Source organism: Rhinolophus ferrumequinum, chromosome 6 (genome assembly GCF_004115265.2).
Source record: "Rhinolophus ferrumequinum isolate MPI-CBG mRhiFer1 chromosome 6, mRhiFer1_v1.p, whole genome shotgun sequence".
Taxonomy (NCBI): Eukaryota; Metazoa; Chordata; class Mammalia; order Chiroptera; family Rhinolophidae; genus Rhinolophus; species Rhinolophus ferrumequinum.
The window spans coordinates 2,571,739-2,592,898 of record NC_046289.1 but is presented as its reverse complement, the minus strand read 5'-3'; the positions used below and the strand labels follow the sequence as shown (position 1 = coordinate 2,592,898).

General features: G+C 43.2%; 1 protein-coding gene across 5 annotated transcripts in view; it reads right to left on the bottom strand.

Moving 5' to 3' along the window:
* MOK (MOK protein kinase) overlaps positions 1-20,050 on the bottom strand; it is a 34,194-nt gene extending 14,144 nt beyond the window's left edge. For 2 of the 5 annotated variants that reach the window (XM_033108622.1, XM_033108624.1), the window contains exons 1-4: positions 19,843-20,008; positions 12,158-12,272; positions 4,473-4,562; positions 2,891-2,961 (exon numbers count right to left, since the gene is read on the bottom strand). In XM_033108622.1, the coding sequence (XP_032964513.1) occupies positions 2,891-2,961; positions 4,473-4,562; positions 12,158-12,272; positions 19,843-19,849 (283 nt within the window). In that variant the 5' untranslated portion in view covers positions 19,850-20,008. Of the gene's footprint in view, positions 1-2,890; positions 2,962-4,472; positions 4,563-12,157; positions 12,273-19,842 lie in introns of those variants that run through there. The other 3 variants (XM_033108623.1, XM_033108626.1, XM_033108625.1) reach the window with 3 other exon arrangements.
* Positions 20,051-21,160: the final 1,110 nt, after the last annotated feature.

Genomic DNA, 21,160 nt, shown 5'->3' with positions numbered 1-21,160 from the left:
TCTCTGTGGACATACTGAAAGAAATGGATGCGGTTTCTCCAATTATACCATTCCCCCACTACTGAAAATTAGATACGTATTTCTAAACAACGCTTTTTCAAACGTCTAAACACACAGAAACTTGCCAGAAATTATCCCCTCCTGAGTTTTGAAATATCGTACTCTAGGAAGCAACACTCACAATTCTAATACAGTGGTACCTCAGTTTTCAAATGTAATCCATTCTGGAAGACCGTTCGAGTTCTGAAACACTCGGAAACAGCCGACAGCTAGGCCTCAGGATCTTGCACTCAGCGGAAGCCGCGTGACATGTTCGACTTCAGAGGTGTGTTCAAAAACCAAAGCACTTACTTCCGGGTTTATGGCGTTCAGAAACCGAAATGTTCGTCAACAGAGACATTCGAAAACCGAGGTACTATTGTATAAGACACGTTTTCCACCAAGAGAACTGTTACAAAACAAAGGAAGTGATTACATAGGTTTATTAAGAAGTAAAATGTTGGCTTAGTGGTAAAAGATTATTGTAAGGGAAATAGTAGAGTGCTTTCTTTTGCTTGTATCCAGCCCCCTAGACTGCTGCTCTGTGACACACACACACAGAGGACACTGGACGAGCCTGCATCGGACACGACATGGGGACACGTAATCGCGCAGAAATACCTTATCGATGCTAATCAAGTGAGACTCCCAGGCAGTGAGTTTACTCCTTAAACATGAATTCTTCCTGTTGTAATCATTTTAAACAGGACTCTTTTAAGAACATTTGCTTCACTTTACTACCTTTCCTATCCGTATTTACGGAGGCGGCGGGGTATCCCACCCACCCACCGTGGCTCTGTCCCTCTAACCTATCTTGGGGACCCGGAGACTTGTGGCCGGCTGCTCAGACCGCTCTCGTGTGTTTTCAGTCTCATGTAGTGTTTATATTCTGAGTCCCTCCATGATGAGACTGTCACTTGTCACGTTCTGCTACTGCTGGTGTGGCAAGTTCTAGAAGTTCCTTCTAAGAGCTCTATTTTTAATAGGTTTTAGATCAAGAGACCAGATAAATTTGTTAGAAATGTAACTTAAGGGACAGCCTGGTGGCTCAGGTGGTTGGAACACCGTGCTCCTAACGCCGAGGTCGTCAGTTCGATTCCCACATGGGCCAGTGAGCTGCGCCCTCCACAGATAAGATTGTGAACAACGGCTCTCCCTGGAGCTGGGCGGCTGTGAGCAGCCGGGGTCGGAGTGGGCTGCCATGGGCTGCCAGAAACCGGCGAGAGCTGCCATGAGCAGCTGTGAGCGGCCGACGGCCTCAGCCCAGGAGAGCGCAAGGCTCATAACACCAGCACAGGCCAGGGAGCCGTGTCCTACACAACTAGACTGAGAAACAACGGCTTGAACCGGAGTGTGGGGGGGGGGGAGGGAGGAAGGCGGAAGAAAGTGGGGGCGGGGGAGAAATGTACTTAAAACAAGATTAAACCTGAGGGCCGGCCTCAGGCGGTTGGAGCTCTGTGCTCCTAGGCTGCCAGTTCGATTTCCACACGGGTCAGAGGGCTCTCAACCACAAGGTTGCTGGTTCGACTCCCGCAAGGGATGGTGGGTTGCACCCCCTGCAACTAACAATGGCAACTGGACCTGGAGCTGAACTGCGCCCTCCACAACTACAATTGAAAGGACAACAATCTTACTTGGAAAAAATCCTGAAGTACACACTATTCCCCAATAAAGTACTGTTCCCCTTCCCCAATAAAATCTTTAAAAAAAAAGATTAAACCCGAGTTTACCTATGAGTTTACCTACAAGGTCGGTAACTTATAAGAAATACCATATATTTCCAGATATAAGGCAATCTCCTATTTTTCCAAAAAAGATCCAAAAGCTTTTGGATCCAAAAGTTTTACATCAGCTTTTATGGATGAAGAAAAATGAACTAAACACACATATTTTAAACTACATGTAAAATCTATTAATTTGATGTAAAGCTTTTTTCCATTCTCCCACTTCACAGAAACAATTCTATGTGCACTCTTCACATGCATCTTCCACGTCCGTGTCTTCTTCATCACAGGAACAGCCTGTGGATCTGAAAGTTCTCCCTAGCACACCATCTTCAGTTCTTAAATCATGTGTGATGCTGTCACTAAAATTCTATCCCAAGTCCTAAGTGGTCATTCACGTGACATTAAGGAGGGTGGTTTTTTCATCTATCCGAGAGGCATAATGTGATCGGTAAAATATAACACTTCTCGTGCTGCTTGCTCATTTGTCCTGACACCTACACAACCGTGAGGTCACACGCCCAGGGGCATCTGCTAAATGTGGGCTGACCATCTGCCTCCTTTCCTCCAGTTCCCTCAGGTGACCTCTGTAAGCCTCCAAAACCTGGCTGAAGGAGGTCCGCCCAGGCCACAGTGCGTTCTGAAACAGCGCCTCATTGTTCAAAAGAAAGTCAAGAATGAGCAGCCTGTACTACGCAGTCTTTTAGGAGGGTCCCTCTCATCTGAGGGTTATTTGGGAGAACACCCTGCCTTATTCTGAGGCATGGAACAGAATGCCCATCAGCAGCCGAGCCTGGGAGGACAGTGACCCTCGGAGTGGGACAAACCTGTGTGCACAGCCCCCGCCATGGGGATCACAGTGAGGAGGGCCTGAGCTGGCCTGTCCTCTGCACGTCCTCATCCATGTCACGGGCCACTCTGATGGCCTGGTGTCTCTGCTTCTTGCAACTATGTTCCGAGAGGACGAGATTGCCAGAAAACTCCCTCCCAAGGTGACGGAGCCTGGCACTGCCTGCTTGCACACAATACTACACTGCAGGAACTGAGGATTCTGAGAACTAAAAGTATGTGTTAACCACAAGCTTTAAAAGATCATCTTAGATTAGCTTTCAAATTATTCTACGTACCTCGTATTAGCTCATAAATATTCATGTCCATAAGTTCACAAATTAGTGCAAGAGAACCAGATTTTCTGTCACTGAGGAAGAAAGCAGGTTTTTAAAATGTTTTTTCGTTTCTTAATCAGAAAACAATCAAGTATTTAAATTCATTTGTAAACATTTCTAGTAAAAATAAAGCACTCCCACATCAGACAAAGACTGAAGTATAATGATTGAAACAGTTTTAATTTTAAATCAATATTTCACGTAAAGTTAATTTAAAATAATAGTAAAACCCTACTTTAAGCAAAGATTCTAAAAGCTACCCCGTTTTTTAAAGACATGTGTCTTGGAAATATAAACTCTCAGCAGAAAGAAGAAATGAGGTTGGGGACCAGGCTAAGCAAAGAACAAGCAAAGAAAGGGGAATTTAACTCATGCCCATTGGTCGCAATTTTCATTTTAATTTACCTAAATTACTTCCATGTAATTGAGACACATTACAATAGGGCAAGAGAATCCAAAAACCAGTCAGGGAAAAGAGAGAAAGGCAAGTGACGTCACCCCAGGCGATGTCCAGCCTTGCACAGAGTGGGACAGAAACCTCTGGCTGAGCCACCAGCTTCCCCTGAGTTCAAACACCCTTGAAGGGATCCCCGAGCCCCGAGCCGGGCAGCCTGCGTCACCCCAGACCTGGCTCGGAGTGCCTCTGGGGGAGCTGGAAGGGGTCTCCACTGTCTGTCAGGGTGTTAGGAGGCCCATGTGCAATTCTGGGCAAAAGCGCTTTGACAAGTGCATGGAAGCACCTTCCACGCAGGCAGCATTGTAACTGTGACATGCCAACTGCAGGCTCTAGACCCAGCCCAAACTGACGGCTCAGAAACACCACAGGCCAGGAGGCCACACAGCGGTGACAAGACAGTTCATTCTGAGTCTGAAACTGCCCAATCCACTGATGAAAATCTGCACATTTTAGTTGCAGAGAGGGCCGTTGCTGGCTAGTTAGAAAGGCCCTGCGCGCGCAGCAGGGAGCCTGGCGTGTGCGTCCCCTTCCCGGGGCTCAGCACTGCGCCTGCCACCGACAGGCAGGCGGAGTCAGAGTGCAGGGCACAGCTACCAGAGCCTGGGGTCCAACTGTGGCCTGCCTTCCTGACTGAAGGTAAACTTTATGAAAACTGTTCAATAATTAGAACAGAAATGAAAACTGCCTCCAAACCATATCAATTACTTTAAAAAGAGCTACATGAGACTGCAGAGATGGCAACTGACCATGAAAAGTCCCATCCCTGAGATGTGATCATGGGTCCAGGCCTCAGGTGCCCAGAGCTGCCACCGTCCCCACTGAAGCCTAACTGAGCTCCTATAGGAGAGGAGCCATGTCACTTATGTATGCTTCTGTGACATGAGTCACCTAAATGAAGGCATTTCTGCATTAGGAATCAAGTACATATCTGCCCAAATAAATATGTGGCTTAAGATAAAATCAAAATTATTACTCTGAGCTACAAAGCAAGTATCTCAAATGTCTACGATACCTTTGTCTCTTAAAAAGAGAGTTAGTCATTATCATCAAATTCAGATTAATTTTTAAAGTCCCAAATATACTTACAAAACCACTTCATGCAACGTAAGAATGTTCGGGTGTGGATTCAGGCGCCTCAGTGCTTGTACCTCTCGTAGATTGTTCACCTGCTCAATACTATTATGTAGGTAAAAATAAATAACTAATTTATAATTTAGGTCAATTGCAAAATGACGGTTATTAAATCATTATTTGTTATCCATAATCCCAACTGAAAAACTCACAAATATTTCAAGCAAGTTAATAGGTTTTAGTTCTCCCATTAGCAGTTGAAATTAGGCATATCACATTTCTGTTTTTTGTGATCAAGGCTTTTGATCAAGGTTTTTATAGCTTTGGACATATGTTCAAATTTTCCCATCCAAGCTCCTGAAAGAATACCTTGGCAGTTTCTTTTAATAAACTTAGACACAGATATTAAAATTTCCTATTAATCAGTTTATGGGACCTAACCAACTGAGCAATGTAAATGCTGTCTAAAAGTATCTTAAACCACCTTTCCCCAAAAATAAGACCTAGCCGGACCATCAGCTCTAATGCATCTTTTGGAGCAAAAATTAATATAAGATCCGGTATTATATTATATTATATTATATTATATTATACCCAGTCTTATGTTATAAGACCCAGTCTTATATTATAGTAAAATAAGACCAGGTCTTATATTAATTTTTGCTCCAAAAGACGCATTAGAGCTGATTGTCTGGCTAGGTCTTATTTTCAGGGAAACACAGAATGTCCACAAACAGACCCACCCTTCCTTCTTATCGTTACTGTAGGCTCTGCATTGTTTCAATTTCATTCACCTGGTGACAGATGTTCTCTCAGCAGGTGTGTATGACTGCAGGTTTTTCTGTAAGACCATGCTGCCTAACAATGTTCACATCCAGTATCATGCCAATAGAGGCTGATGGCCTGAGGCTGTCACTGGCCTCCAGACAGACCCTTACAAGAGACAGGCCTCCCTCCTGGGGGCGGGCCCACTGGGTCACACCCCATCAGATGACTCCACCCACCAGGGAATTCTTAAAGGAAGTAATGTGGGAATTATCTTGTTTCTTTGAACTGGTACAACCCCGTTCTACTAACTTTTAGCATACAATATAAAGCTCACCATTTTGTTTGCTTATTCTAAGAGTACTTATATACAATAGTATATTATTGTTCTAAATCACATGCCCAAATATTTTAAGTCTCTCATGCCAGCCAACAAATGAAAGCCTGATATGTAAAAAGAGTATGAATAGTCCAAGCATAGGGATTTTTCTGACTAAAAGTTTTAGGGCCCTTTTTCATTAATATCCCATTTTCCCCTCACACCCAGGATGATACTCAAAATGTTAGCAACTTGTGTGCCATGGTCACGACCAACCAGAAAAGACAGCCCACACTACTGGAGCAGGGTCCTAAAGGGGGGCCCTGGCATTAGCCCTTTAGATGCTGGAAAGGGGGTCTGGGCAGTGCGGGGCCAGAGGACAGGCACAGGGTGGGGGTGGGAGCAGCACTCAAGAGGACAGCAGCTGTTTACCGCCCAGAACATGAGTCTTCCACTACTCTAGCGCCGTCATGGACAGCCATACTGGTGTGGACAGGGCCAGACCACGACCTCACCCGTTCACTATGTCGGCCTAGTGCCCACCCCACCACTGCTCCTCACCAGCGCCTGGCCCCCGTAGAACCTAAATGCCTCTAAAACAGCACTTCCCCCAAATATGTCCCTCAGGACATTTTTTTCTCTGGAAAATGCTTTGTGAGGAAATTTCATGCTCATAAAACTTGAGACAGGTTCACTCCAGAGCCAAAATTTACAGTTAATATTAAAAGCTTTCAAAGACACTGCAAAGTAAACAGTTTACCCTTAAGTGAACCAACATTTCCCAAATTTTGGGGCCCCAGGACCCTTTCTTACATACTACTGAGTGCGGCGCCATCCCTCAGAACTAGTGCTCCAGAGAAGATCCCACTCCAGACCATCCTTTGACTGACATGATAGAAACAGCTTCTTCTGTTAGGGCAGGGAGATTAATAAAGACACCAATACGGCAAAAGGAAGATAAAAGACCAAGTAGAACAGTCTTCCGGGGGCACTCAGGCATCTTTCAATCCCTTCCCTGGGGTCTGCACTGGAAGAGGCCACCACAGCTCTTCTCCTTGATCCCACACCTGAGGGGTCCCTGACTCAGGACCAGGCTGCCAAAGAACCCCACCTCCACCTGATGCCTGTCATGCCTCTGCCTGTGACATCCGTAGGTCAGAGCTCTCAACCCGGGGACCTTGTCCCCAAGGTGACATGTGACAGTGTCAGGAGACATTCTGAGGTGTCACAGATTGGGGAGCAGGTGATAGTGACATTCAGTGGTGGCAGCCAGGGACAATGCTAAATATCTACGGTGCACAGCCCTTTAACAAGGCCCTACAAAAAGGAGTAATCTGGGCCCAGATGGCCGCAGAGCCCAGGGTGAGAAACCCTGCTTTAGGTGGACAGAGCATGAAACCCGTTGGAGCTGGCAATAGTTCTAATTTTTGAACACCCTATCCAAAAAAAGTTAGTTTTTAGAATCAGGAGTAAACAGCCATGTCATTCAGACAAACAAATATTCACTCTTCTCATCTTCAATATGAAAACCAGTTATTATACCCTCAAACATATTTTGCTTCTTCTAGAATTATTTTATGCCTCGACAGGCATTCAGTCAGAAATAATGAACTAATACAAACATTAGAAAGGCACATTTATCTGGGTATTGCTAGCCTTTGTTCAAATAACAGTGCTTAATGAAATTCAAATCAACTCTGTTCCTTCTTGTAAAAATCCATGAAAAAAAATCTAGAAGTAACCATTTTTCTTTGCCTTAGAGTTGCTTTGAATTTTGTGGTCAGGTGACATTCACTTTATTTTTTTTAATGTTCTGCTGGAAACAGAAACTATCATGGAATTGAACACATAGGAATGTAGAAAGACTCTGCTTCCAGAAGGAGCAGCAGCAGATGGCATCTACCACGAGTGGGTTTTTCTACAACAAAAAAAACTTTTCATTACCAGGATTAAGTCTTTAAAAATAATAATAATAAAAAAGATTAATTGTGAAATTTCCACCTTTCATTTTATTGGAAGGATTTTATAGAAAATAAGTTTATCTAATCCAATCTGTAAGAAGAAAGTCCTCAAGGTGAAGGGGAAAAAGAAGTGGTTAAACAGACACAGACAGAAAGTAAAGGGATAGAAAAAGTTACTTCATGAAAACGGAAATGGAAAAAAAAAAAAAGCTGGGGTAGCAATTCTTATACCAAACAAAATAGACTTAAAACAAAGGCTATAACGAGAGACAAAGAAGGACCCAATAATCCCACTTCTGTATATTTATCCAAAGAAACACAAAACATTACTTCGAAGGGGTATGTGCACCCATATGTTCACTGCAGCATTGTTTACCATAACCAATATGTGGAGGAAGCCTCTGTGTCTGTTGATGGAAGAATGGATAAAGAGGAGGTGGTACATATATCCAATGGAATATTGCTCGGCCAGGGAAGGGAATGGGTTCTCGCCATCTGTGGCAGCATGGATGGACCTGGAGGGTATTGTGCTGAGTGAAGTGTCTGACAGAGAAAGACAGATGAAATATGATTTTGCTTATATGTGAAATCTAAAAAACAAACAAACAAAACAGAAACAAACTCATAGAGAACATTTTGATGGTTGTCAAATGGGAGGGGGGTTAGGGGTGTAGGTGAAAAGGCGGAAGGGATAAAGAAGTATAAATTGGTTGTTACACAGTAGTCATGGGGATATACAGTATAGCATAAGGAATACAGTCAATATTATTGTAATAACTATGCATAGTATCAGATGGGTACTAGGTTTATCAGGGTGATAAATGAGAGGAGTGTTGGGGGGCAGAATGAAAAAGATGAAGGGATTAAGCAGTACAAATTGGTTGTTACAAAACTGTCATGGAGATGTCAAAGCATAAGGAATATCGTCAATGATATGGAAATAACTATGTGTGGTGCCAAGTGGATACTAGACCAATTAGGGGGATCACTTCTTAAATATATAAATATCTAACCACTAAGCTGTACACCTGAAATTAATAAAGAATGTCAACTGTATAGAAACATTAATAAAGGGGGGGAAAGGCTGAAGGGGAATAAGAGATCTAAATTTTGAGGTATAAAACAAATAAGTCATGGGGATGTAACGTACAGCACAGGGAATATAGTCAATAATATTGTGACAGCATGGGAGGGTGTCAGATGGCTACTGGAATTACGGTGATCACTTCTTTAGGTATATAAATGCTGAATAACTATGATGTACCCATGAAACTAATATGTATGTTAGCTATATTTTAACAAAAATCTTTTTAAAAAGATAATAAGGGAGTATTATGAACTGTACGTATGTCAATAAATATGACAATTTAGATTAAATAGACAATTCCTTGAAAAACAATTACCAATTCTGATACGAAATAAAATTGAAAATCAAAAGAGTCCCAGGTTTCTCAAAGAAGCAGAATTTGTATCACAAGCCTTCTCACAGGTGATGGTGGCAGTGTTTATTCTGAAACGGGTTGTGGTAATAGTTGCACAACTGCATAAATGTCCTAAAACCCACTCACAATGGGTGGTTTTCATATGTACATCATGTCTCAGTAAAGCTTTAAAAATCTTCTGACAATCCCATTGTTTGGCATAGTTCTACTTGATTCTTTACTATTCCATGCTATGAGTGTACCATGATGTTGTCACCCATTCCACTACTTCCTTTTGTTTCCAGCTTTTTACCACTACGAACGATACTGCAATACCCTCGCCACTAAGGACACTTCCAGACCCAGATGATTTCACTGGTGAATTATTTCAAACATTTAAGAAAAAAATACTCTTGCACATTTCATAAAAGAAGAGATATGAATTGCCAATAAACACTGGACCTACACAGACGTGGGTCCCACACTCGGCTCTACGACTTGCCAGCTGGGTGACAGTGAGCAAGTTAGGGAACGGCTCTCTCTAAACCACGGTCCCTACCCTGAAAAGAGGCACTGATGGCACCTTTCTCCGAGGACCGCAGTGAGGGTTAATGATGTGTGTGCACAGTTCACCCAGCACTCGGCACGGCTGCAGACGCTTAGTATGCAACACTGTGATCTCCGTTACTGTTCCTACTCCGATCTCACTTCAGTGTCCACAACCGTCTTCAAAGGCCACTATCTTGCAGCACCTGTGATCAGCAGGTCGGTCCATCACTGTTTGCCAGCACTGTGCTAAGTGTCGTATCTACATCGTTTAAGTTAAGCATCACAACAATCCCACGAGGGAGACACTGTGGTTCTCCCCAGTGTGCATGTAAGGAAACCGAGGCATGGAGAGGTTACGGAGCTGCCCAAGGTCACATAATCACATACGTAAAAGTGGAAGAGCTGTGAGTTCTACCTGTCGAGTCTGAGCTAGTCACCCCGTGCTGATGAGGATGACGCATGTCTGTCCATCTTAAGGACATAAGGACAGGTCCTACAAACGTCAAACCCAGGTTGTTTTTTAAAAAAAGAGACTCATTTCATTCTTTACAATGTTTCTCTAGGAAGAATACAGAATACAATATAGGGAAAAGTCTCTTATTAATTGAGTGCTTCTGGTGAGTCTAGATAGGAAGACATTCTGAAGATATACCAAAAAGATACCAAAACTTTGGCCATGTCACAGGCCACTATTCACGACCCCCACACTGAGGCCCACACAACCCCAGAGGGGAACCATGTACCCTCGCGATCATACCTACCGAGTTAGTGTGTACCTGGGCTTACCTGGGCTTCACATTAGAAATCAATAGGTTTTGCAATCCTCTTTGCTATTTCCGTTCAAGCAGAGGGAAAGGAGTGGAAGTAAAACTTGGAGGAGGTGGGGGTCAGAGGTTCCCAATGCGAACTTCACCTGCCTGCGTGACCCAGCGCGATATTGCCGTGACCGCGTCGCGTTTCTCATACCACCCACACACTGTGCAGGGGACCCTGGAGGCACTTGGACAATGACAAGTAGCACAAATGGACCTTTAAAGGAACCTAAAATTATCCTTCAAGTGAATAAGACTAAACTGTTTAATAATGACAGATACTCCAGGACTCTAAAGGGTAGAAATAGTATTTTCATAGTTAAAAAAACAAAACTAAAGAATAGCACTGAAGTGGTGAGTCAAATATCACAGACACCGGAACATCAAACAGACCGCTAGCAATCTCCTTCCGAGGGGCACTGATCTTTGATGACTGGCTCCACATCGGCTGTCTGTGCGGCCTTGACGCAGCAACAATCCCAGAAGTACCTGAGCCTGGAGGCTCTGTGTCCAAGCCACTCTTCATAGTGAGCTCTCCTCCACAGTGGCGGCTGGCAAGTACTCTTGTCTGTAGCTACATCTACCCCTGACCCTGACAGTGGGCCCTGAGAAGGATACCAGTCCTCTCCTGAGGTGCCAGGGCCTCACGTCGGCTACTACATGCCCTTCCTCGGCCACTCTGGGCTTGAGGTGCGTTTCTCCAAGGTGGATGTCTAAGGAAGTCTGCTCTGGAGATGGGTGCGGTGGGGGTGTGCAGTGCACCATACATCAAATTTTCCATCATGAATGGTTTACGGGTAAACATGGAGGGGGGCAGGTAAAGAAACACAGAACGCAGAACAGACAGAGGAAGAAGTGACAGAAATGCAGACCAATAAGCAGTTTTGGCAGGGGTAGGCAAATGACCGCACGCTCTGCACAGTGAAGAAAACGCACCTGGATTCAAACCTGGCTCTGCCCACCTAGTGATCCAGAGTGCTAATTATTAATATCAAATCACTGCACCTCTCTCAGCACCTGTCCTCAGGTGCAGAACAGGGATGATTATACTGTCCTGTGAGGGTGGCATAAGGATGAAATTACTGTTCTCCATACTCTTTGATGCAATTAACTGTGTTACACTCCTTTGGGATCTGAGAAATAATTTTTCATACTAACAGGTTGAAATCAAGGTTTATACCACAAACCACTTCAGAAGGTTCTACGTCAACGTGGGGGAATTACTATGCTTTCAAAAACCATGCTTTAGATATTTAAAAGTTTCAATTCCTTTGACATTACAAAAATAAAAGCTGAGCTTCAAACCTCCTTATTGAAAAGTTTAACAGCTGCAATGAATCCAGCATTTACACCGTTATTCTGATACTGTGATCAACGACCGCTTAGTGAGACAGACATTAAGTTGCAGACCGAAGACTTCGAGAGGCTGCTCGGAGGGAAAAGCCACAGCAGGCCTCCAGGAGAGAGCTCACCGCGCCCAGGCGGCAGCTCATCACTCCCAGGGAATAAAGTTCTCTGACCCTATTTGGAAATTATTTTTCAATACATGAACTGATTCACAATTAATTAAATCACAAGGGCCTCTAATATATTTAAAGTTTCATTTATAAAAGTCCAACATACACACAACTTTCCTACATATAGACTGTTCAAAGTGAGGCATACTTCTACATTTTAAATTTTTTGTGACCATTAATCATTGATATTAAAGTGGGACAAAAATAAAATGCAGTATGATAAACATAAAATTAGCCCGTAGTCCCACTGCCCATATTCTTACACAAGCGAGTCTTCCCACTCACGTTGTGCTGCCCTCGCCATCGATTTACACCTGCGTCTGCATCCCGCGTTGCATGTGCCTCCGGTCACCTACCTTTCAAAGTGCTGCTTCATCTGTTTACACGCATAGTAGTTCCCGTCTCTCAGGCTCTGCATCTTCACAACTTCAGAAAACGTTCCCTCTCCTATTTTGCGAATTGCTTTATAGTCTATAAATAAAAGCAATTTAAAAAGATTTTATTTATGCATATTTTGTACTCATTTCCAGACAGACAACTTTTTTATCTGTAAGATAACCCAACAGCATATAATAAGGACTGTGTCTCTTTTCTTCCAAGGTTCAGTGTTCCCCTCACTGCGTGTGTCAGCAACAGTCTGTGCTCTGGCCCGGCAGCCGGGACCACAGACCCGAATCCTGGCCGGCATGAGAGCCCAGGGACCCCACAAGACCTGGAAGGCGGGAGAGCCGGGAGGCCCAGTGGGATGGCTCCGGGCATTGGGCAGCAGGACGGGGTGTCTACCAGCAGCCTCATTCTCCTGAAAGTCACCCTCTCCGATCCTACAGAGGGCCCAGCTGACCTGGGCAGCTTCCTGCGGTTCCCGCATTTCCTGATTTCCTGAAAGCTGCCAGCAGCTCTCCCTGACTTTGCCACCACCACCATCTCCCCCAACACAGATAATGGTTGCATGGGCCTCTAACTCACTATGGTAACCTTCTGCCTGAAATACCTCGAGTGGTTTCTGTTTTCCTGACTGATCCCTGACAGACACAGAAATGAGTATCTTCAAGTGGGGTGGCACTGGTAACAACCACCTAAGAAATCCAGTCAGGTGGCAGGTAGCAGGCTGGACTGCTGGAGCGCGTGGTACATTGTGACAAAATACTGCCCACGTGAACTACTGCTGCCTTTCCTGGATCGAGTGTCTGTTGAGCCTGTGGGCCAAGGGAAAGGGCTGGGAAGAGCCAGAATGACCAAGTGTTGCTTTGGAGCCTCCAGGAAGCCCCCCTAGACTGAGATACAGAAGCTCCTCCCCCAGACTGAGATACAGAAGCATAAGAGCAGGCTAAAAAGAAATAAGGCAGCTCTGAGAACTATATCTAGAACAGGACCTTGGGTATGGAACTGACCAGAAGCCTACTGAACAAACCTGGACCAAAACAGCATGTCACCTTCAGGTCCCTCACCCACACCAGCACAGAGCTGGTAAAACTTCCAGCTCCAAAGGAAGCCATCTTCTTCAACACCTCTTTCAGATACAGCACATTTTTCATACCTTGTGTGAATTCTGCTTTGAACAAGCCAGCAGTAAAAGGCACTATTATTTTAGAAGTGATAATGTTTTTAGAAATGATACTCATATATAATTGCATAATAAAAAGTTAAAACAAAGAAAGCAAAACCACAACTTCCTATGTGTGAGTCTCGATATTCACGCCCCATTTCAGACTAGCCAGAATAGAGATGACACCCAGGAGAACTTGGGAACTAAGGGACAAAGATGGTGGAGAAGTCACCAGGAAAGACTCCCAACCAGCAACACCCACACAGGACACAGGACTTTACATCAACAAGGAGAATACTTTTCATGAGTAAAGCCCCTGAGATTTGGGGGCTTCTCCATTATAACAGCTAGTAAGCATTACCCTAACTAATGTAACTGATATATAAATACCGTAACTTATAAAACAAATACAACAATAGTCTTTTGAGAATTTGTATTCGCAAGATTTCACAATAAAAAATCAGCTATTCAATAAAGATTCTGAGACTTTCAATACAAAAATTCAGTCCACATAATTTTTCTGAACATGTTTCTCTTTGTCTGAGACTTTATCCGCCTTGTAAGTCACTAATTAGCCAGCTACTGTTTCATGCAGCCTCCTGGGCCAGAGACAAAGGGCTTTATTCACCACGACACAGCAAGGGCTGTGAGCATCAGCATATCCACATTCACTCCCCTGCCCAAGTCCCACAGGAGTGACACGATGGGCCCAGATGACACGTGCACACGCAGTGGACTGCTTGCAGGAGAGGAAGCCAGTGCCAATGGCCCAGCACCCTTTGAACAAGTAGCAAACAAGATGGAGAAGCCCTGCAACCTGGCACCTCAACAAGAACACGCCGGAAAGCTCAGGCCAATGCATGTCCCCATCAACAAGGGGTTTGTTTGTGTGTTGTGTTTTAGTACTTTCTTACTTTCTAGGACTACGAAATCTTGTGTATTTCCTGTGTCAGCCCTAGGAGCAGCCATTTCTCCAAGGAGCCTGGGTCCTTTTACTGGAGAACAGTATTTATGAAACACCAAAATCTGAGCATTGGGTGTCAGGCACGATTTTTCACTTAATCATCTCAACAATCCCATGCAATAGGTACCCCATTAGCCCTATCTTACAAATGAGGAACCAAGGCACAAAGAGATTAAGTCATCTGCCCAAGGTCACGTCAATAAGAGGGAAGGCAGGGCTTTACACCTCTTGAGTTTGGTAACACTGTCTGTGTAGGACTGATGGTGGTCTTCATTTCCTCATTATATTTTTCTATAGTTTTCAATGTTCACAGTGAATATACATTATTTTGAATGTGTATGAGCATGGGTATTCTCAAGAACTTTAAGAAATCAGTGAACCTATTGACTAACTGCCAACAGAAACACAAGCTTAATATGAACTGTCTTAACACTACAATAGCAGTTTAAGGGAAGACAGACATAAAGCTCACCAGAGGGATGAAAGCCAGTCACTGAAAGTCAGGCTGTGACTGAGGAATTCAGATCTGAGAAGAGAGGAAGGGGGAATTTTACATATCAAATTGCAATTTGTGTTTCATCACAGATAAATTAAGTTAAGCAGACTTCCTTAACAACAAAAACTGTCAACCGTACACTTTAAAGTGGTTTAAGTACAAATCCCAGGTGTGTACCAACATTCCAGGCTGCCTCCAGACCATGACAACCAGCCAGCAACAAATGGAACTCGTGGCCCTGGAGATGACTGTGGTGCACAAGGGGTCACTATTTCCCCCAGGGCTCTTCCAACAGACAGAAGGTCTGGGTATAAAACAAGGAGGAAGAGCAGGGGAGGGAATAAAGAGAAACACCGCCAGGAAAAGACACCTTGGAAAAGCATCTTCCTCTTCTCTCCAAGAGGCTCTCGCACATTTTCACAGGCCTTTAAAGTTAGACAAGAAACATGAAGATGCACACAAAGCATGACATAGAGCTAGAAAGGGTACAGAATTGTGCCAGTAAAAAAAATCCTGCCCCACATTAATGGGAATAAAAATAAATAGTCACGAAAAAAACAAAGACAAAAACAAAACCAAAAATCCACCCACCCAGACTTAAGGACAAAGAGGACTTAAAATAATATAGCTGTCTGAAAAGTGTGGAAAAAGGAAGATAAAAGAGACAGACCATTCATATTAAGATTCTATTCACTTTTATTACACTAAGGCTTGTTTAAGTGGAATGTTAGCCTTATTTAACTGTGAAAGTGGAGGTCAAATTCCCTTTTTCTGAAAAGAGAAACTTGTCACATCCAGGTAGAAACATCTGAAGCAATGTATTCAAGCATTGCTTCTAAAGATCTTAATCGAGGCAGGTGGTATGCACTGGAGCTACCGGCCTTCGCCAGCTGAGGGATGAAAAGAGCTGGGGAGGTTAATTACCACGAACACAGGAGATGTCTCAACCCAAGCTGTAAGGAAGAGGGTGCAGCGTCTAATTTCCATTCTCTTCAAGATATTAAGTAATTCAAAACAAATTACTAAAACAAGGTCAGGAACCTTCAATGAAAAAGTCTGTACCCAATTAATTACATGCTGTAGTGAGGAAAATTGTGACCTGAATTACCAAACATCACGAAAACATCAAAGGACATAAAATTATTCATAAACTCATAAAAAAACTTTAAATTGTACACTTTAACCCAGTAAGTCTACTGCTTGCCACATCAGGAATTACTCAAAAAATCTATATTCAAGCATCTTCATTGAAGCATCATCCTAGCAAGTAACAGAACACCGTACTTAATATGATTGCATTTGGTTTGGGGTATCTGTTTAAGGAATATATATATAAAACATGCACAGAAAACTTACAGAACTACATCTAAGAAAATGTTAAGGAGGGTTGACTTGCCAAGTAGGGGAGGGTCCTGAGTCTAATTTAAAACTTTTCACTGTTTGAACTGATCACAAAGCCAGTATTACTTTTACTTCATTTTATTTTAATTTAAAGAGAAAAAGTTGCTAATCGATGCATCTATTTATAAAAACAGAAGGTGAAATGCACACTAGGAAGAAGGGACTGGAACAAGACCATTTGAGGTAACTTGCAACTTTTGATTCTATAAAAATACAATAATGAGGGACACTTCAATTACAATAGATAATTTTAATAATTCTCTCTGTGATATAATAGCAAATGGTGACTGTCTTCAGAACATGGAGGTTTCTTTCTCTTTCTATAGGTATGTTTTGAATAATCCATTTAAAAAGTTCAGACAGGAAAAAAAATTTGTACTCCCGCTAAATCAGATACGGGTCTAAATTTTTCAAAGTAAGGATGTGACGGATGTTTGTCATTCTTTCCCCTTTTACTACATCCCTGCCTTCCATTCACTACAACAGCAAATAATAACTCATTCACAATTTACCACGTACCAACCACTATGCCATGAGCTTTACATGGATTATCTCAGTCTTTTAAACAATCCTATAAAATGGGTATTATTCTGCTTGTTTCAAATGAGTGTGGAAGATTTTATTTTCCAAAGATGGCAGCCTCTAGAGATCCCACCCCATGGTCACCTTACTTTGGGTCTTTGCCACTCCTCCATCAAGAGCTGGGATCTGGGTTCTCTCCTCAATTCTGGCAGATGTGGAGGTGGTAATCTGCCATTTCTGAGACTGGAGCAGACCAAGTAATGATGTCCAAACTCTCGGGATGCTCACCCTGAGAAACCAAGTGCCAAGTCGTGAGGAAGCCCAAGCCACATGGAGACTGTATTACCTGGCTGATAGCCCAAGCTGAGGTCCCAGTGGACAACCAGCAACCACTGCCAGACACATGAAGGACTAAACTTTTGAGGTGACTCCAGCTCCAGGTACAATCTGACTGCAGCTGCATAAGAGACTCCAAGTGAGACCTGCCCAGTTGTATCCGGGCAATCCACATAACCATGAGAGACAATAATGATTGCTGTTATTTTAAGCCACTAAATTGGCTTGATTTGTTACACGGCAATAAATAATGGGAATGATGAAGGAAACCAGCATAAGAAAATAAAGATCAGTAACCTGCCAGAGGCTGCCACGTCTGCCTGGCTCCAAAGCCCATGCTCTTAACAACTTTACTGTGTTATTCTTTGCTCCCTACTATTGCAAACGATGCAAAACGAAAAGGAGACGGTCGAGAATAATCCACAGAATATCAATACACCTCTCAACACTTAGGCATTGCCTAGAAAACAAGTAAGAAAATATATCTAGAAAACCCTAAAATAATGACCAACACGATGACCTGGTATTCCCAACCCCACTTGCTGACCTCAAGCTATGAGTCCAGTTTCACCGTTATTCACTCTTCCTGTTCATTCTACTTCTGTGACTCTTGTCTCTGTGACTTACTGTTCTAGGATATTCTCTCCACTGTTAAATATTTGTTAAGCATTTAATTAATGATCAGGAATTAGACCTGGGGACAATACGTCACACCAGTTCTCAGGCTGGATTTTAAGGTAGAAGGAAGCCAGAATAAAGATGTACCCCTAGACCAAGTAATTGAAAACGACCAAAATGGCCACCTCAGGGAACATATCAAATAATATCTACCACATAAAAATACCCAGAAGTTTAAAAGATATAAGTAATAAAATGCAAGTGTTTATATACAAGTGTTTACATATATATTGACACAATTCTAACATTAGTATTTTATAAAAGGGGGGATAGATACACACATATATACATAAATGTACAGATACACATTTATATATACATACCTGTGTAGACAGGAAACTGGTAAAAGTGGTTGCCTCTAGGCGAGGCGGGGGAGGGGGGAGGTCTAAGAGGCAAAGATGAATAAAATGATCAAATGATCAAACCTAATCACCCAAACAGAGACGCGCTGACGTCCCACTCTAGACAGTACACACTGACAGGGACACAACATCACCTCTGATGTATTCCTGACAAAAACATTTAAGCTAAAACTAATCATGAGGAAACAAGCAAACAAATTCAAATTTAGGGACACTCCACAAAACACATGGCCTGGATTCTTGAAAAATGTCATGAAAGACACAAAAGGCTTCGGACACTGTGCCAGATTAAAGGAGACCAAAGAGATATGACAACAAAATGCAATTTGTGACTTTTTATTTGATCCTGGAAAAAATAAAAACACTTCTTATAATGGACGTTATTTGGATAACTGGGAAAATCTGAAATATAGACTGCACACTCGGTAACAGTTTTCTATCAACATATTACTTGTACTGTGATTGTGCAGAAGAATGTCCTTGTTCTTGGCAGATACTTGCCGAATTATTCGTGGTGAAATGTCATGATGTCTACAGCTAACTCTCAAAAGGTTCAGAGAAAATAAATACATAATTTAGAGAGAGAAAATGCCAGCGCACAAGTGAGTAAGCACACAACAGAAGGCGAAATGCGGCATCGAGGTGAAGGGTTTATAAATATTCAAGGAACTCTAACTTTTCAGAAGATTCAAAAATTTTCCAAATAAATAGCTGGGAAGGAAAAAAAGAATATAGTAAAATAATGTGTGTATGTAAATTCACACTATAAGCAAAAGTGTAAAACCTTTTGTAGACTTTGTACTGTAATGACAGCTTTGGGTGCATTCATGAAAAAATAAACATGTAAACAATATCCAACAAGAGAAAATAAGAATACCTTGTAAAAGCTGAATGAGATGCATTAATTATGTTAAATATCTTTGTCACCCAATTTATGGCATATGCATATATTTATGGCATACACCAGTTGACAATGAGGATATGATGGAAATTTAACACTATACACCTAAAATGATTTAATCTTTTAGCAGCAAAGGAGGTCAGAACTTTTTTGCACCTCTGGCTCACTACCATAAATGACAATTATATCGCTACAGTAATGGTAAAAAAAATAATAACATTCTAGTTAGTTGCACTTGGATTGTCCATAATCCACAAATTCAACCAGGTAACGTTAAAACATGTTTTACCCGTTCCATATTCTAGGATGACTGCCTCATTTCCCAATTTCCCAGGAACACTCTTCCATTTCACTAAATGGTCGTTTCAAAATTCCTATAAAATAGCTCCGATAAAAACACTACTGCTTAATCAAAAAATAAAATACACAGCCCAGCTTTCCTCTCAGTTGTTCAATAAACCGACGTCATTAAAAGCAAGCCACGCGGTAAGCACTCTCTGCATTACTGCCGAATGTTCAAGAATTTCAGCATTAAAATCAGCATTTAATAAAACACAAAAAAAATCTCACTCAACTCCCAAAACTCTAACATAACCTCGCATTAAAATACGCCTCAGCGGGACTCGGGTCGACGCTGTCAGACCAGCCCCGAACCCATCGAGCTGCCCCGGGGGCGCCGGCTTCGGACAGCCCAGGGAGGTTCGGGGTCCCGAGCGACCGCACAACGGCGATAAGGCCCGGGCCCCCCCGGCCACCCCCCCACACCCCCCCTCCCCCGCCCCTATAGCTCCCGCCACTCTCCCTCGCGTCCCCGCCCCTCTCCGGCCCCACTCACTCTTCATCCTGGATGCGGAAGCCGGCGACAACCTTTTGCCGACAGCAGACGGAGAAGAAAGGGGCAGAAAGGCTGGCCCCTCGCTTCCACTCCTCTGAGGCAGGGTCCGGAACTAGGACCTCCGCGTTGGTCTCTCGTCCGAGAGCGTTAGGATCCGACCGCCATGTTGTACCTCTGTCACCTTAGCAACCGTCAAGCCCAGAACGCCCGCCCGGAGTCCTCCTACCGCGTCTGCGCAAAACGAACCGCTGGCCTTAACTTGTACACGTGCACAGTGAGGACCGCCTCCTCCGTCTCGTTGCTAAGCAACCTCCCTCGCCGCTTTGAATAAGCAATTCCCCGCCTCTGAGTGTAGGCCGGGATTCGTGGGGATCGCTGATCCCAGCCCTCCTGAGAATTTACCAATTCACGAGATAATGCCTTGACAGACAACAGACAGCTTTGAGCTTTAACTGGCTGGGGACGTTGGAAATAACTGTCATTTGTTACCTGTTCTTTGCAGTCCCATCTGTCATGCAGGGTCTCAGCTCCTGCGCCCTCCCCCCCCCCCCCCAACAAGAACGCAGGATATGGAGAGGCCAAAAAGGAGCACCAAGGGAGCCATGGATAGGGGATTCATACCACTATATTCTCGCTAGGCGGCTGAGTTGGAGAGACAGGAAGCAGTAGCCGCAGGATCCTCTGGCCGCTTCTCTGCCAACCAACCAACCTGTCAACGTAGCCACGGCATTTATATTAGTGGCTAATGGCTAACCGGTTATAGCTGATGGCCATCTAATAACTGAGCCAGCACCTTTCCACCTGAGGCTGAGAGCCTGGAAACTGCTGTCCTGGCTCTGTCCCCACATTAGCCTACACTTAAGGATCTACTAACTAGTCTGGTACATAGTCTAGTCCATTTGTAAGTTTTTCTTTTTTAATTCAACAATCATTTATTGAACTCCAAGCATTGGGGATATAAAGGAGAGCAGTGTGCACAAGGTCCCTGAATTGAAACTTACAGTCTACTATAAAGTTGAACAAAATAATATATTAATGAAGTACGGTATGTGCAAATATGATGACTGAGCAGACAGTGGCTCAGCCCTCGAGGAACACACAATGCAATAAAAATGACAACCACTTCTGTATCAGCACAGCATTTTATGAGGCTCATTGTCCTTTATTTGCTTATTTCATCCTCACAACTACTCCATAATATCAGGTATCCCTGTTTTATCCTATTAATTTTTGAAATTAAAGAAGTAAAATGTGTCTATTGTAAAAAAAAAAAAATCAAAGTACAAAAGTATATAAAGTAAAATTTGAAATAATCCCT